Source organism: Pecten maximus, chromosome 6 (assembly GCF_902652985.1).
Source record: "Pecten maximus chromosome 6, xPecMax1.1, whole genome shotgun sequence".
NCBI classification, from domain to species: domain Eukaryota; kingdom Metazoa; phylum Mollusca; class Bivalvia; order Pectinida; family Pectinidae; genus Pecten; species Pecten maximus.
In genome coordinates this window covers 19,760,764-19,779,834 of record NC_047020.1, presented here as the reverse complement: position 1 = coordinate 19,779,834, position 19,071 = coordinate 19,760,764, and the positions used below count along the sequence as shown (strand labels likewise).

At 33.1% G+C, this 19,071-nt stretch overlaps 1 protein-coding gene across 29 annotated transcripts in view; it reads right to left on the bottom strand.

Annotated features, from left to right (window-relative positions):
* The window catches only part of LOC117329175 (anoctamin-4-like), a 37,283-nt gene that overhangs the window by 3,558 nt on the left and 14,654 nt on the right, over nt 1-19,071 (bottom strand). For 24 of the 29 annotated variants that reach the window (XM_033886945.1, XM_033886947.1, XM_033886952.1 and 21 more), the window contains 11 exons: nt 18,340-18,485; nt 17,832-18,036; nt 17,335-17,464; nt 16,730-16,863; nt 15,405-15,485; nt 13,899-13,910; nt 9,659-9,750; nt 7,100-7,171; nt 6,496-6,749; nt 6,242-6,371; nt 16-2,872 (listed from right to left, as the gene is read on the bottom strand). In XM_033886945.1, the coding sequence (XP_033742836.1) occupies nt 2,770-2,872; nt 6,242-6,371; nt 6,496-6,749; nt 7,100-7,171; nt 9,659-9,750; nt 13,899-13,910; nt 15,405-15,485; nt 16,730-16,863; nt 17,335-17,464; nt 17,832-18,036; nt 18,340-18,485 (1,359 nt within the window). In that variant the 3' untranslated portion in view covers nt 16-2,769. Of the gene's footprint in view, nt 1-15; nt 2,873-4,520; nt 4,602-6,241; nt 6,372-6,495; nt 6,750-7,099; nt 7,172-9,658; nt 9,751-13,898; nt 13,911-15,404; nt 15,486-16,729; nt 16,864-17,334; nt 17,465-17,831; nt 18,037-18,339; nt 18,486-19,071 lie in introns of those variants that run through there. The other 5 variants (XM_033886946.1, XM_033886965.1, XM_033886967.1 and 2 more) reach the window with 3 other exon arrangements.

Sequence of the window (19,071 nt, the reverse complement as noted above, 5' to 3'; positions counted from 1 at the left end):
TGGTACCTCTATAACCCTAGCTTGTACCTCTATAACCCTAGCTGGTATCTCTATAACCTTGGATGGTACCTCTATAACCTTGGATGGTACCTCAACTGTACAACATGAAATGTTTCTGTGTACTTAATTGTTTTTTGGTTTGGAGTTTTCAAATTATTTTGTGGATACAATATTTTTTAGTAATTAAGCCAATGCAACAAATATATAACAATACATACAACAATATTTGCTGTATTTATATTTGTGGTTCCATTAGTATCATCAAAAACAATGACAGTTTATACACAACAAACGTTTTATGCTATACGGTATATACCTGGTAATTATAACCCTGTAATCCTCATTATGACTGATTGTTTTCAGTATGTGTAGTTCAGTGACAGGCTGACAGCAATGACTGTTTTAAAACAGCGTTAGACATCCTTAAAGAGTATGAACATTATGCTCTGTAAAAATAGCATCAATATCATTTCGGCACATTATTGCAAATTGTAACATTACAAAGTAAGAAATAAATTGATAACAAATATGTATATACAGGCGAGCTCAGTCTCGTTCCAATGCTCGAGTTGTCTCTCTAGTCAACAATGCTGGAACATATATTTTCCAAAGGGTAATTTGACCTATCTGTCCTTGTTATGGCAGCCCTGGCTAGTTTGGAAATGTATAGGTATTTCAGATTATTAACCTAATGAAATGGATACATCATTCTAATTTGACCACCATACAAATACAGACTGAAACAATAATATAAATTGTTTGATATTATGTTTAAAAGATCATCAGGAACTAGAAAAAATGACATTACAGACATTAAAGGATGAAAAATATTTTGAACTAAAAAAGAAAAGACATATAGCCTTATAAGACACATGTATATTCTGGTTACTGACTTGATACATACCGCCACCTACAGAACAACTACAGATCAGAAAGAGGAAAACTATATTTTACATACATGTTCTTCCAGACTTCATAATTCTCTTTTGCTGTATATAAATGCTCACCTGCTTCTAAAGCAACTTTGAAGTTGATTTTTGAATGGTAAAGGCCGAATATCAGGGCTCTGCATGAGCCTCTTGGTTATTGGAAATAAGTTTTTAGCATATTTGACCTCTGTGACTTTGAATGGGGGTCAAGGTCATTCAATTGAACAAACTCATTAGCCCTTTACCCCAGTATGCTACATGCTTGATGTCGGGTTGCTGGGCTTCTAGGTTACTGAGAGGCTGTTTAAAGGAAAAGTTGATGCTGGACGGATGAATAATAGATGCTGCACCACATCATAAGCTCACGTGCCCTTCGGGCAGGTGAGCTAAAAATAGAATACAATAATGATAAAAAATAAAGGTAATGAATAAAGAAAAGACCTTAATTAATACACATAAAGTTAGAGTTTCCATGATATGTCATTTCCGATTTTCAGTTTGTTCCCATAATAAATCACAATTTGAGCAAATGATGCTTTCAAAATACAGGAATGTAAAATGAGTTTGGCTAAAAAAAGTAAAAAAAATCAATACACATATATGGAACAGGGTTTCTGGAAGAATTATAATTATGTAATATGATTAAAAGTTTCACAGTAATGGACTAGAGCTATGCAATATGAAGGTCATGGCACTATTCTAATATCTATCTTACATTTAATTTATCTATAAACTATTTACACTTAATACATTAAATATACAGGTAACATCATCTCATAGTCATCATCCCCTTGTGATAAAAGTTAGTCCCTAGTTTTATTAATAAAAGTAAGAATATAAACTGATTGACTTCTGAAAATTATTTTAAATCATTCTTTATTTGAAATGCACACTCCATTAGTGCAAAACATACAAAAAATGCAATTATTTTGAAAAACAAAATTTTGGTTTGAAGGATTATTTTTCTCAAAATTTAGGACATTTATAGTATAAAGTACAGGTATACAATAACATCAAACCCTTCTACTTATACTCCATTGAATCTGTATTGGTTGATAGTATACCAGGGACTTCCATGAGTTTGACTTAAAACACTGCATTCAGAACTACAAAAATCTATATCTATGTTGGATATAATACTCAATCTAAGGGAACATGTCATTAAATACAATATCATCATCATATATATATATATAAATATATATTAGCATATGTCTCTCAATGGATGACTTTCAATACAGCACTATAAAATATTACTCATTGACTATAAATTATAAAGCTCATTATTTATAACTAACAAATAACATACATGTACATATAAATAGGTTTACTAACTCTTGGCTCCCATACCTGATAAGGTAACACATACAAACAACTTGGGAATATTTTTAAACAGAACAACTATTGTTTACTATGTCATGGTTTTTGTAAATTTAAGATTTAAAATTCATCTTTATTTGCAGGAGGATACATGTACATCTCAGCGACACAGTTATAACTTGACAGAAATTGAGACAGTAAAGCTGCCTCAATAAAACAGGTACAGCATTCAGCTGCAAATCTCTGCTATCAACTGTAACAGTGCTGTAGTTTCTAGCTTAAATATGCTTAAAGCCAATTGTTTGAAGTCAATCAATAAAAGTCAGTGGTTTGAAGTCAGTAGTAACTGCTGATTCACCTATATAATACTCATGTGATATTAGCTTTGATGGAAACATTGAGGACTTCTGCCATTTGTAGTTTTTAAGATATATATGTATATCTATGCAACACGAGTCATCATCGGAGATCCATTTAAATGTGAGGATACTAAAGAGATCTGCCATTTGTACAAAGTAGTCTAAGCGAAAGAGTCATCGTGATATCTGTATCGCTGTTCCGATGTTCGGACATACTCCCCGAGGTCCTCTCCCACGGGACCCTTTACACGAAATGACAGCTGGCTGCAAAAACAATGTAATGGCGGTATTAGGTAATGGTTTCTCTAATCAGCAACTGGGGAAGAATGGTTTTAATATTTTTAGATATTTCATTACTGTTTTCCTGTTTTTGTTACATGTTTATTATCTACTTTCACTATATCTTTAATCTGACTTCAATTTTATACCAATATTTTTCTATATTCCATAACACAATACACAAAACAGTGCACATTTTAATATAGTTTAATTAACATTGTCAAACTATTAAAAATGTGTGGTTTAATATTTCAACCTTAACAATTAATAATGAAATGTAGAGTGAGGATAATAATCAAATAGCTACTTAAAAAGATTAGGCACTTGTTTTACTCCAGGGCAGAAATAGGTCGCGACAGAAGCTTGGAGAAAATGTTTTTGGTGGATCGAATTAAACAGATCAAACTTATGCAAGAATTTACCTACAGAACAAACTGTCGTCAATAAATGGTACATTGATCTACATAATGACATTAAAATATTTACCCCAAAACATCCATCTCCTTTTTAGGAGGGTGAGTAAACAATCAATACTCACAAACAATATTATTAACACATTTAACTACCTTTAATTAACAAGTAAAACATTCATAACAAAATCTTCCAAATTAATGAGAAAAAAACCCACGAAAAATACAGAGCAAACTATTAAATAATGTAAATGTAAAATGTAAATAAACACAATAATTAGATAAGCAAAAATCTTGTTCAGCATTCAACACACCACTCTTATCTATGACAATGTTGACGTATACTAGTTAAAGATAACGAAAACATGATTCTTTATTTGTTATAAATGTTGAATACACAATTTTTGTCTGTAATGGTGTTGAATACATGACTCTTGTCTGTAATGATGTTGAATACATGACTTTTGACTGTAATGATATGGTGTGTTGAAATACATGACTCTTGTTTGTAATAGTGTTGAATATATGTCTCTTCTCTGCAATGATGTTGAATACACGACTTTTGACTGTAATGGTGTTAAATACATGACTCTTGTCTGTAATAGTGTTGAATATATGTCTCTTGTCTGCAATGATGTTGAATACATGACTTTTGACTGTAGTGATGTTGATTTTATGACTTTTGTCTGTAATTATATTGAATATTGACTTTTGTCTGTAATGATGTTGAATGTATGGCTCTTGTCTGGTGTTGATCGTATATAAACAAGTATCTAGAATATACATTAAGTGTTGTATTGTATGTAAATTTATTAAGTGTATTGAAAGGAAAAAAATGAAATCAAGGATGAAAAGGTTAGTCAAAGAACACAGCAGAGACCTACATTTGCACATTGAGTCTTTCTAACACCGATCAGTTAAAGCTGAGGTACACAAAGATCATGCTTGACCCCAGTCTGAGGTAGACTGAGAGTCAGTGTCACACTACATCTTATCAGATGTAGATAAAATCAGATATTGGACTCAATTTGTATACAAAGCTTAAGTTTATCAAAGTGTGAAATAGAAGTGTTGTGAAGAGTTTGCTCAGAGTAAATTGCGCTTTATGTAGAAAATCTGTAAAGTTCACATGGTAATTCAAACAGGTTAAAAGAAATTGAATTAACAGAAAACAAAAGAAAAACAAACAAAAATTATGAAAAGCTTAGGACCACATATCTTACAGATAGTCTATGTAAAGGAGCTAATGGTGTATTGCTCCCTTTGCTCTCATCATTGAAATTATTTCATCAGGGGAAAGTTCGCTGAAATAAACCGTGCAAAGTAATAAGTGCATTATGTACTCAAGTCACCATAAAAACAGTGTAAATATCATCTACAACAAGTCACCATAGTAATAGTGTTAATAAAATCATCTACTTCAAGTCACCATAGCAACAGTGTTCTTATCATCTACACAAGTCACCATAGCAACAGTGTTCTTATCATCTACACAAGTCACCATAGCAACAGTGTTCTTATCATCTACACAAGTCATCATAGCAACAGTGTTCTTATCATCTACTACAAGTCACCATAGCAACAGTGTTCTTATCATCTACACAAGTCACCATAGCAACAGTGTTCTTATCATCTACACAAGTCATCATAGCAACAGTGTTCTTATCATCTACACAAGTCATCATAGCAACAGTGTTCTTATCATCTACACAAGTCACCATAGCAGCTGTGTACTTATCATCTCTGTATACAAGTCACCATAGTAACGGTGTAAATATAAAGATATACTACAAGTCACCATAGCAACAGTGTAAATACAAACATCTACTACAAGTCACCATAGCAACAGTGTAAATATAAACATCTACTACAAGTCACCATAGCAACAGTGTAAATATAAACATCTACTAAAAGTCACCATAGCAACAATATAGTTATTGACAACACCAACAGTCCCCAAAGCTACAATGTTTATCTATAAACCTAGTTACCAGGGTACATGTATATGCTTATATAGATAACAAAAGATCTCAGGAGAATATTAGGACCTGTCATAAATTTATCTCCATTGGTTCTATGCTAGCTTCATCCTTTCTAGTATTTCTTCTTAATTATCTGTTTTGCAGTTGTTGGTTGTGATTTACTTGTGCTAATGACCACAACCTCTAAACATCAAAATCCAAGAACACAGCCTTTTGGTCAATGTGTTCTTTTAATCAGTCTATAAATTCAAACAAGCACAACTATGCACCAAAAGGAACCTATACATGAGTATGAGATTTGAGAAAAATCTATCTGGTATTTTCTGAGAAATAGTGTCATACAACTACAATCGTCAAAATGCATGATGGCCACCTATTTGCCACTTTTGTGATCAGTCTCAGAACTAAACATGAGCGGCTAGAAACCTAGAGATTATCTAAATATGAAACTTGAGGAATGCTTTCTTAGAATTAGAGATATTATAGCTTAGCTGTCAAAATCCAAGATGGTCATCTATTGCAATTTTAGTGATCAAGGGCAACCTAAACATATATTTAAGAAAGTTCTATTAAGAACTTCTCAAAATCTTGGATATTAAAAATTGGTGAAGGACAGAACACAGACCCAAGACAAAGAGTTAAGAACAGTTCTCCATTTGATGATTTCATTATATGAGATTAGAGGTGATATGAACAGCTCTCCATTTGATGATTTCGTTATATGAGATTAGAGGTGATATGAACAGCTCTCCATTTGATGATTTCGTTATATAAGATTAGAGGTGATGATGGTGTTATATGAGATTAGAAGGAATTTGAACAGCTCTCCATTTGATGATTGCGTTACAAAATGTATATAAATTATCAGGTGCAATAAATGATATTTTAAAGGGTATTTTCCCTTTTTAGATATGTATATATCTATCCGAAGCACTATGAAGTGTTGTTGCTAGGATACCAACCCTGGAAGTTTTTGATTGGCTGGTGTAGTGTCATGGTGGGGAGGAGTTAGTGGTGCCACACGTCTCCTTGATCTCACACCCTGGTCTTCAAGTTCATAATCATCACAGTCAATAATCAACTGGTCCTCACCTGGTGGAAATGTACAAAAGTTCATGTTTACAATCATTGTCTGCATATATGTGGAGGGAATGTACTGTCTATATATAATTTATATAAAATCTCCGAAAAAATAAACATGTCAATAAAAACTCACTGTAATTTTTTCTTCTTTTGTCCTTTTTCTTCTTCTTCTTTTTCATCTTTCTTACATATGTGTCATCACCATCCTCATCTGTGATGTGGTCTGTAGTGTATCTATTTCTCACCTCACTCATTGGAGGGGTCAAGGGGTCAGGACCCCCTCGGAATGGTTCTGGGTGTTCCACTGGGGTCTGACCATTACGACTAGGTAATGGTACAGGCTTTTCAGGTTCAGGTTTGCTCTTTTCTTTTTTTGGCTCCTCCTCTCTGAAAACAGAGGGAATTTTCTTTTATTATACAATATTTGGATTTAATTATAAACACCATCAATTATCTCTATCAATATTTCAATTTTCATTATTTATGATTGATAAACTGATAAGCCACCTGTTGATAATCTAACTTGTAGAATTTCCTTATTCTAGATATTACTTATTTTTTATACATGTATTGTAATAGTTAGATTACAGTAAATTAAACCCTGTGTCCATTTTACCCTCTTAAAATTAATGTAACAGCTACAATGTAGCTACACCAAGCATGGTACCATGCAGTAGTAAACAAGTGTGATAGTAAACAATATCTATTGTTTATAAATGTAAAATTATTATGATTACCTGTATAAAGGCTCTGTATGTCCACCGTCCCCATCACCTCCGCGGCTTTGACGTCTTCTATACTCTTCCTCACTGAAAATCAACATCCATGAGTATTTAATCTCGAGAAAAGGTAAATACACTTTCTTGATGTTTAAGTCTAAGATTTATTTTGTCACAAAATTAAGGAATTATACCTTTTAACACAACCAGCCTTAACACACAGATGGTACACTGTCGTACAAATAATCCCAAACATACATACTACCAGTAATAAATTACCTATGGGATTACACCTAGTAAGACATGAATGGTCGTTATAGGTGGAGCACAGAATTTTATCTGAACACATTTTTCACAGAACTTAATGATAGACACATAATCATTTTCCCCAATTTCTCCTTCTTCAGTACGATGCAATGATTATTCATTTTTGGTCCTACTGGTTCCAACAACTGTCAATTTGTATTGAACAGTACTGGTATTTTTCATTGTCTTTTGTACAATCCATGCATTAGCAGCACTTTATTTATCACATAAAAATATAAATCTACCAAATTTTCTACTTTGCTAAACAATTATGTGCAAAAGTACATGTCTTCATAACATTAAAAAAAAAAAAAAATCCTTAAATACAGTTTATCATATGTAGACCTCTGATCTATTTCCAGAGTGCTCTGATAAAATTCTACTTGTTATGTTTTCTTTTAGCTATCATAAGTTTACCAATTAAATAATTTCAGTTCAACAAGCAATCATTAGTAGATTAAGACCACACAAGCTACTTCCTTTTACGATGCAAATAGAGTTATCCCCCTTGTTTGGATTAGATTGGAGAGGCCATTGTTAGAAAATTTGAGCAAAGCTAAACAAATCCCCACACTCCTTCTCATTTTATTAAATCCCTTTTTCTTCTGCACATCGGTGTGTCTGCCTATTATTTATTTGCAGGCACACCCTTCAACTCGTTCTGGCAATGCATGACCACAAATTTTCGGAGATGGACTGATTTTCTCTTCCACAGCAAATTGATGTTTCATTTTTCAGAACTTTTAATTTAAATCTTACATCAATTAACATCATCTGATAGTATCAGCTAATGAGTTTTGAAGAATATCCTGTTCCCAGATTCTTTAAAACATTTTAGGTGACACATATGGTGGAGTAAACTTGGCGGCGGGCATAATCTGCCAAATCATTCAATATTGTCCTTGTTATTTGTTCAGAGTCTTCTTTTTGATAAACAAACTAGTACTTATATAATATGCCTTGTATGTAGGTATGAATAACTACTAAATCAGTAAGTCATCAGTTCAAGATTAGGATTCACAAGACTAACCACTGGCAATAGTTAAAATATAACAAACCTTGACAGACATTAGGAATTGCTATTACTTTGTCTGAACTGTTCATGAAGATGTTGTTAACTGCTTTTTAAGAAAAATCACATCTATTACAGACAAAAAAAAATATATGATGGTTTATTAATTGATAAATTTACACTCCATTAGCACACTGTATACCTGAGCACCTCCACGCCGATTTGTTCTGAGGACTCCGCACTGTTGTATACAGACATTTAAACATGACTGTTTTTTAATCTATGATACATCAGTCATATAATCAAACTTTAAATGCTACCTCTATCACAATCTAATCAAAATCAGATGTTCACTATCCACTCCGTAAACTTCGTATGTTCATACGGAGTGGATAGTGAACATCTGATTTTAATTAGATTGCATCTATCAAGTACATGTCTATATATATAAATGCCATTTTTGGTGCCATTATAATAAATTCCAGTATCTGTAATTGAAGTCTATATCAAGGGCTACTTTCTTGGTTTCAAGACTCACATGGCTCACTGTTTCTGGAATATTAGAATTAAAATTAAATTTCGCTACATGATTTTGGTCTCTATGACATGACTGATTCTAAGGCCATTTTCGTTTTTGCAGTCCAAATGGTTAGACCACTTGGACCGTTGTTGTTTATGAAATAAAGACAGACCTGGTGATTTTATATACTTTCAGACGAGCCGTGACAAAGACTTCCAAGGCCTGTATTAACATTTGCAGGTCTGTAAAGATATGTTTGAAATATTACATTTAAAAACTGACGAACCGGCTTGTCCGCACAAACGAACAGGCCCTCAGTTTCAAATTAGGGGGAGATAATCTGGTATTAGAATTTAGCTGGGAATTCTTTACAAAAACATAGGGGCTGGTCAAAGTGGTTGCAAGTCTATTTGGCTCCTGGAACATAACACAATCTATAGTACATGTAATTGAACCTATACATAAGGTCACCTGCCCATAACAGCCATTTTTCTCTGATCCCTTAAGTGGTCTTTATAGACAGGTTTGAATATACACCACTTATTTAGCTGAATGACCCGATTTTTATTCATAATAAAAATGTATTACAGTAAATGTCAAACAAATACAATCTTACTAATATTGTTTCACTTGATAAATCTAAGTCTGATAAACATCAATGCTCACATGGCTACAACCCATTTATACCAGAATTTTAATGATGCTACTGTCCATCCTTGATTTGATAATTTCTACAAACCTCTTAATGATGTTCTGAAGTAAAGTTTCTTTCAGTGTTTCTCGTTCCTTATCTTTATCATCCTCCAATATCTCAGCAAGCTTGTGTGTCCTCTGGAAAATATCACCACACAATTATAATTTTTTACAACCTAAAATGTCATCAGTTTTAAAAACTGTCTGGACAAATTTAGAGTAATGTCACAACATACACACTAATACAATGTTTATCTTTGTTTAAATATTATATATTAATATTAATAAATCAGAAATATAACAAATAGTGTACTAATTAATCAGAAATAACAAATATAAAATTGATAGGATTCCACACTTTTGCTATTTACTGGTCCTCTTTCCAATTATCTCCCTTGATTTCAGACTATCTGGTACAAATAATCTGTCCTTGATATTAGAACTTTTATAGTTAATCAGACCATGTAATCCATCCTTGTTATCTTATAAAATTTAGGATTTCTCCACATATTTGCATGACTTAAATAAAAACTGCCACATGGTTAAGTTATGAAAAAAAAATTCCCTCAGGTCACATGGGAAAGCTGATAAAACATTAAATCAACTTTATCAGTGTCAAACACTGGCTTCAGTGGTTTAATTGTAAATAATCAAAAGGATAAAAATATGAAAAAATATTTGAGAATTTAGAGCTGATTTTTTTACATCAATGTTAAAGTATTTCATGATAATTAATATATAATTAATAAACACATATATGAAAATCCCAATTATAATGCATAATAAGTTTGTAAATATTGACTGAGATACTCTCAACAGTGTGTTGTTGACATATTTGATGATCTGACCTATAACTGTTAACCTGATATAAACCTGATAAATTTGTATCTAAATGTTACATCACCTAAAGTAGTGATTAGTGTATATTGCTATCAAACATTTCCAAACAAAACAATCAGGTTACATGGTACACTACAAAACAATCGTATCACTGGATTACTATCGACAGCATTATTAGGATTGCTTAGAACAACAGGAATGGTCCACTAACTTGAACGTAATTCCTACCAAAATATATATAACCCAACACTTTCAATTAACAAATAATACTACATTGTACCACTTCTTATAATACATAATCTATAATATCAATCAAAGATCATGTTCTTATAAATCATTACTTTTGTTGTGAGTATGTTTATAACCTCAATCAACAAATCTATATATATCCTTTTTTTAAATAGGATGAACAATTTGCTACTCCTTAATTGTCATTTGATAGGTTACAATAATAAAATGATAATAAAATAAATAAAAAGGACATCACTAAGTTTTAGTTAATTAATCTAAAACATTTCAATGCCTGTTAGGAAAAAAAATTAAAAAGGAAAACTTAGTATAACATTTTTTTTACATTAAATGATGTTTCAAGTAATGAAATTTTTACGAAATAAAAAACAAAAAAACAAAACAAAATTTTAAAAAAGGGCCCGTTGGAGGGCCACAACATACGCCCGACGCAATATTTGACACTTGGAAGGGGGTAGTTTCACAGGTTCTAATGCTCCAGCTCATCAAGATGTATATTTGTGTCAAGTATTGAGAGCCTGGGTCGAGTAGTACTGGAGTTATGGTCTGGACAAGTAAAATCATTAAGGGGTAATAACTCCGCAAATACGGGGGTAAGGGGCATGATTTTGGTATGCGACACTCCAGCTCATCAATATGTATATTTGTGTCAAGTATGGAGAGCCTGGGTCGAGTAGTACTGGAGTTATGGTCCGGACGATTAAAATCATTAAAGGGGAATAACCCCACAAATACGGGGGTAAGGGGCATGATTTTGGTATGCGACACTCCGGCTCATCAAGATGTATATTTGTGTCAAGTATGGAGAGCCTGGGTCGAGTAGTATTGGAATTATGGTCCGGACAAGTAAAATCATCAAAGGGGAATAACTCCACAAATACGGGGGTAAGGGGCATGATTTTGGTATGCGACACTCCGGCTCATCAAGATGTATGTTTGTGTCAAGTATGGAGAGCCTGGGTCAAGTAGTACTGGAGTTATGGTCCGGACAAGTAAAATCATCAAAGAGGAGTAACTCCACAAATACGGGGGTAAGGGGCATGATTTTGGTATGCGACACTCCAGCTCATTAATATGTATATTTGTGTCAAGTATGGAGAGCCTGGGTCGAGTAGTATTGGAGTTATGGTCCGGACAAGTAAAATCATCAAAGGGGAATAACTCCACAAATACAGGGGTAAGGGGCATGATTTTGGTTTGCGACACTTCGGCTCATCAAGATGTATGTTTGTGTCAAGTATGGAGAGCCTGGGTCGAGTAGTACTGGAGTTATGGTCCGGACAACATATGTGCCCGCCCGCCCACCCGCCCACTCACCCACCCGCCCACCCGCCCGCCAACATGATAACATAATACGTCCCGTCTTTCGTCGGGCGTATAAAAAGTTAGTGGAGATATGACAATGATACAGTACATTCTCCAGTATCTGGGTCAGCGTGTTTGTTTTCTGTATAAACCAACATCACACTTTTAATGAAGCATAATACAGGACATGATAAAAAGTATTGGGTTATCTGCCCTTGTAACAAAATAATTCGTATTTCTGGTTGCTATAATATATGTTTATTTTCGGTTGCTTTTAGAAAAACATTAATTTCTGGTTGGCTTCCTTAGAATTGTAAATTTTGTATCATATTATGTTTATATATTTCTGGTTGTCTGCCCTTTTTAAAGGTAATTATTTATACATTTCTTGAGTGAGGGAAAAAAACACACAGAAAGTATCTAATTAGAGTACACCTTCCACCTTGAGAATCATGCCTTGTAAAAATCCATTGTACAAAATGTATCTGGTATCTAATGAGGGAATAAGCATCAAGGTATCATAATCTAGCTACATGTAATGGCTGTAACACACTTGAACAGGGTATACAGTGTCAAGTCATTGAGACCAAGGACAAGATTTATGAAAATCCTTGGTACTAAATTAATTTGAAGGTAAAATATGAATGAAAATATTTTTAGTGAAATTTTTTTTTTTAAATGACAGATGTCGGATGTCTTTTTTTTCTGACATATTATTGAATGTAAAAACACAACATTTGTTTTGGGGTATCCTCAATTTAAAAAAATTAACTGAATACATTCTCATTAGGAAGGTAAATAATTGTAGATAACTAATTTTGTCCATACTTTTAACAAAGCATAGCATCATTCAATCTTTCTAACTTTGAGAGGAAATACAGACATAAGTCAGGAAACATTGGTAATATACAGAAAAAGCTAGGATATAGATAAGACATCAGAAGAAGAGTATATATATATATATATATATATAATAAAATAAAAAGCCAAACACAGATCTGCTGTCTCCCTAGTACTTTCGTGGCTACATTCTGCCGCTCTTCAGGGGATTAAATACTAATATATATATATAAATTATAATGTAAAAAATCAATTCCTTTAAAAGAAAAAAAATAATCAAGACTTTTGCATGCTCTTTCTGCCTTCACAAGCTTTTTCAGGTGGAATGATTATCCCCATATCTTTCTGCATACATACTAATAATAATAATTATTTCGACTGAAGAAGCCTGTGAACTTCAAGGCAGAAGGGCTTTGCAGAAGTCTTGAAATTTTGTTGTTTATATATGTATATATATATATACACAATGTGATAACAGTTACAAAGAAAATGTGACAAAATATATGTATACATTTACACACAGACTGCTAAGATAGGTCCCTACCAATCCTGAATCCAATGTTTCACCATCTCAAACTTTGTTACAAAGGGAGATAATCAAATGCTAACTTCATACATATACACACCAATGCTGACAGATTATTTGTACACCATCATCATCCCCAAATTATGGTAACAGAACAGAATTTATAGCTGATAGTTAATCAGAAGGAATAGATAGTTTAGGCCCCAGAGTGTGGGTCAGTAAGATAGTTTGTAACTATAAATAGGTCCCCTTTGTTATATATTAGGTAATAGTGACCTTTACCTTGAATTTAAGACCAAGGTCTTATTCACATTTTTATCTGAACACCAGCAAAATTTAAAAAAAAACTTTCAGACTTCTGCATTATGAGATAATATATCTGGAAACTTAAGTATGGACAGATGGACAGACAGATGGATAGAAAGATGGACACTTGGTCATGATCATCACTTTAGATATAGGGCTTTAATTTTTGTAAATGCTGAAAAACCTTGTAGCAATCACATGAAAAGCCAGACAATCTTACCCAGTGTTGATGCTGTGATTTACAAAGAAAAACAAAATCACTAACTAGGCACAAATTTACAATAGACAACACAAAACAATTAAGACAATGATAATTAAATTCTAACAGTAAATACAACATCTATACACAATGTAATACCAGAGACTATGAAGGTGATCAGTAAACGCCAGCCAAATGGAGAGAAAAATTGTGAGGATATCAAATTTTCTGATTTTAAGATTAAATCTACATGCTTAAATAATGTGAATGTATGATTTGTACTATTTTTAAGTAAATTATCCTGTTTTTGAAAATGATCAGGTAAATTGTTGGAAAAGTTTTTTCAGAATATGTTATTTGAAAAGTTATATCATCAGAAAAGTAATAATTATGGGAAAATAGTATTTGGAAAATAATTGATAAGGTTCTGAAGATAGTTGTAGGGATAATTATTCATAATGTCATGGGAAATGAATGCAGAAAGTCACAGGGCAAATTATTCCAGAATGTCCTTAGAAAATGAAAGTTACAGGAGAAATTATTCAGAACACAATGCATGGAACTTCTGGAGAGCTGTCAATATTACTAGGAAAAGTAATGGGGAAGTAACCAGGAAGTCATATCTCAAAAAGTTTTGTTCGTAAAAATCTGTACAAAATTTGAAACTTTTTCTCTCCTTTTGTTTGGTTCTGTACTTGTTGTGGTATTACATTTTCTCTAGGTATATAGACTTTATATATCAAGTATGTGTATAAAAGGAGCAAGTGAAAACAACAATGCAAACCAAGTACATGTATATGAAATAGCTAGTATTTACACATGCAATAACAAAGAAAACTAGCAAACAAAATGTAAATAAGATATTGTAGGAGCATACACTTAGCTACTTTTAAAGAAACAAGTATTTTACAGACTGATTAACAGTTTAAGAGCCATGATGATTTAAAATATTATTTTCATTTTTTTCTTTCTAGGCATATACTGATTTACAAAAAACTTTCCTTTGACTATATTTGTAGTAATTTTGAGGTACACTAACTGGCTCTATATATGGTGTTAAATGTTCAAAATTTGAAATACACTGAATGGCTCTGTATATGTAGTAAATATTTAAAAATTTTGAAATATCTTTTGACTCTATATAGGTACATATAATATAATTTTTGCTAAAATCCTTATGTTGATTCACAAAATATGTATGAAAATCAAGATTAAGGAGGGAAAAAATGTCTTTTCTTTGATTGTATTTAAAAGATATCTGTTAACAAAACAACTTTTTAGAACTTAACTGTAAACAAAACTACAATAAGTTCTTTGGTGATCAAGGAAGTAGCTATGGTACCACGTGCAGATATCTTAGGACAAATTAAAATGATCAAGCTGTACTCAGTTACACATACATATACATTTTATAAATATATAGTTTACATCTATTTACTATGAACAAGCATACACAGCCAGCTCTATACACATAGCTTACTGTACAATACCTATAGTTAGGAGAAAATCTGAGGAATTGTTACTAACCTTTCTCATCATCAGAGCCACATCGTCTGGAATATCAGGAATGAAGTAGGCCAACAAAAACTTGAGAGCAAAAACTATGTGCTGAAAGAGATCAGAAGTAAACACTAGGATTACATACAGGCTATTATACTGCTGTAACAAGACAAGGTACAGTATACAGGAAAACCTCAGTTTAACTCACGCCAGTTTTCTTGACATTTTGTCGCAATTAAGGTCGGGAGAAAGAAAGTTTTATGTAAAAGTTGACATGTTCAACAAGACTGTACTATTTTATCACGTGGGTGCACCAACTCATGATCAACTGCGCTAATGTGTTACCTGTGTGCTAATGTGTTATCTGTGTGCTAATGTGCTAAACTCTGATTGCTCAAAAATGAGCATATTAACAGTAGTCATAAGCTGAAAGTGGTTCACAAATAAACCCTTCCACAACTTTAAAAGCTGGGGGGTGGGGGGGGGGGGCTTATTTGAGGATAAATATACATAATACTAAAATTTTACACAGGGGAAGGGGAGATATTTCAGGATGAATATGGTGCTCAAGTTTTACACTTGGGGAAGGGGCTTATTTGAGGATAGATATGGTATCACACTATTATAATAAGGGAGGGGGGCTTATTTTAGGATGTGTTTGAGGATAAATATGGTACTAAACTTTCACACTTGCAGAGGGGGGCTTATTGGAGGATAGATATGGTACTAAACTTTTACACTTCAGGAGGGGGTTATTTGTGGATAAATACAGGCTTATTTGAGGATAAATATGGTACATTTGTACTAAACTTTCACTCTTGGAGAGGGGGCTAATTCAAGGATAGATATGGTACTAAAACTTTACACAGGTTGAAGGGGTTTATTTGAGGATAAAATCGTAATAAACATTTACACTAGGGGAGGGGGCTTCTTTGCTTATTTAAGGATAGCTAAGTACTATAAAAAAGATACAAAAAAAATCAAAGGGCAACATGGGAACATTATTTACTTGATAATGCGATGTTGTACATCTGGGCAGTCAATGTTTATGTTTCAGGGGTTAATGATAATATACTCTTTAGCATACACACATATGTATATATATTACCATATTCCAACTAATAAGTGCACCTGCCTCTACAAGCCAACCCACAATAACATTTAGGAAAAGAGGATGGGTGTGCTAAATAAAAAGATATAAATCTGTTTAATACAACATTCAGTCTTTTAACCAAAGACTCAGATTGTTTTCACTACGCAAAGAAAGATAGAGGTAAATGATAAAAAAAGGTATTTTTCCGACCCGAATTTCATATGGACACTTTTCCCTGTATATTATGAACAGTACGTACCTCAAATCCAATGGCGATCCAGAGTTGGGTGACAATATCGTACTGCTGGCCCCAACTCGAGGTGAAGGCGATGATGAAGCCATTAGATACTACACCACACACATTTACAACTTGGAGAATGGTAAACCAGGTTCCTACAACACAATTCCCAAACTATTAGAAGAATGAGGTGATGATTTACATTGTTTTTAAAAGAGTGACCATGAAAGACAAATTTCAATTCGCATCAATTTTTCTCTCACAAACCGTAATAAGGGTATAGCAGTTATAAGTAATCAGACATTATCCAAAATACATCATTCTTTGCTACTTTTATTGCAACACACAACAAAAATGTTTGCATTATTCCAGAAAATAACTATCATATATTGTACTTTACATGAGTTATGACAAAAATGTCATAAAATCTAATAATCTTCAGGCCATTTTATCACACATTACGAATAAAAATATCAAATGACTCGAAACAAAATCACAGGTAAGTCTCTCCATTGTAACCTTATAATGTTATCCTTTTGATCACACTTTTTAAAACTGTATTGTAGATAATTCTTTTTAACAAGAAAAATTGGAGCTTTTAAAAAAAGTTGTAAGGACATGTATACCTATATCTTGTGCGACAGTGGCAGTCGGTCGACGGTACCACCACAACATCCGCTTCGCGTCCACACGGATATCTATCAGTAGGGTCAGGAGAGCAATGAGGGGAGCCAGGGGTAGGGAGGCAGCAAACAACTGTAGGTACATGTTATATAATCATTTAGAATTAATGTGGCTATATAACTAGATGTTTGAGAGGGACACAGCAAACATCTGCATGTATATATAATACATTCCCCAAGGTTTGTAATCTCTGTGGCATTTCTTTTTTTAATCCATGTAAGTATAATTAAGAGTACATTTCATAAAACTTCTTTATGTTCGTCTAACAATCTTCCCATGGTGGTGATTGATTATACTGGGAATCATGCATAAATCCTTACATTCATTTTACAATGGTTCCATAGCTGTTTTATGAAATCTGACATAAATAAGTTTTAATCTTTACTTGTATTTCTGAAGTATTGCACAACACAAGATTTCCTATATAAATATTTTTTACCATAAGAAATCCATATTGGATTATTTTCTCTGTGTACTCTCCTACAGTGAAATCACCAAGGGTTGGTTTCATGTACTCTTTATCCATAAAGGATAATGTCTCTGGGTAATGAAGGGCACGTAGTTGAATTTCTAGGTCATCCGACAACTCTGGCTTCTCGCCCTGCATACATGACGGACGTTTTCTCCATAACCTGACCAGAAGTCTACAGTAACAAAGTCAGCATGTGTCACATATACATCTATACACAACAATTTTATTTTTATTAATTCTTATTTTATCTATTAATAAGTCATAATTTTGTTGTTATTAATATATACAATATTTATGGAATCACTAGATTTTAACAAATCCAACAAAATTTACAGAGAACTGCCCTTAGAAATTCTTGATATAAGATGTGATATTCTTATATTACTGTATCATATAGTGGTAAATTGTATGCTCAGTATCTATCATCAGGGGAAGTAACTGGGATAGTTTCCCTCAAACAGCCTAGCTAACTCACGGCTTGACGACGTCGCTGAACACCTTGGGCAGGGGTTTGAGGAGCATGTTGGTTAGGATCTGGAACGATAGCTGAGACATACACGTCCCCTCACAACTGTCACGGTACTCTGATCCAAGACCCAGGATACCAGTGTAGTCAAACCTCTACAACATAAAATACTGTTAAAGATCATCACAGTATACTGATCCGATATCTAGGATACCAGTGTAGTCAAACCGCTACAACACAAAATACTGTTAAAGATCATCACAGTATACTGATCCAAGACCCAGGATACCAGTGTAGTCAAACCGCTACAACACAAAATACTGTTAAAGATCATCACAGTATACTGATCCGATATCTAGGATACCAGTGTAGTCAAAACACAAAATACTGTTAAAGATCATCACAGTATACTGATCTGATATCTAGGATACCAGTGTAGTCAAACCGCTACAACACAAAATACTGTTAAAGATCATCACAGTATACTGATCCGATATCTAGGATACCAGTGCAGTCAAACCGCTACAACACAAATATTGTCATCAAGAATATTGCCATCAAGATTGCCATATATTGTCATAAAGGTATTGCCATCAGGGTATGGCAATCAAAGGCATTGCTATCAATATATTGTCATCAAGGTAATGTTTAGGGATTGATATCTCGGTATTGCCATCAAGATAATGTATCAGCATCATGATACTGTTACAAAGATATATCTAGTAATTGTCATCAGATACA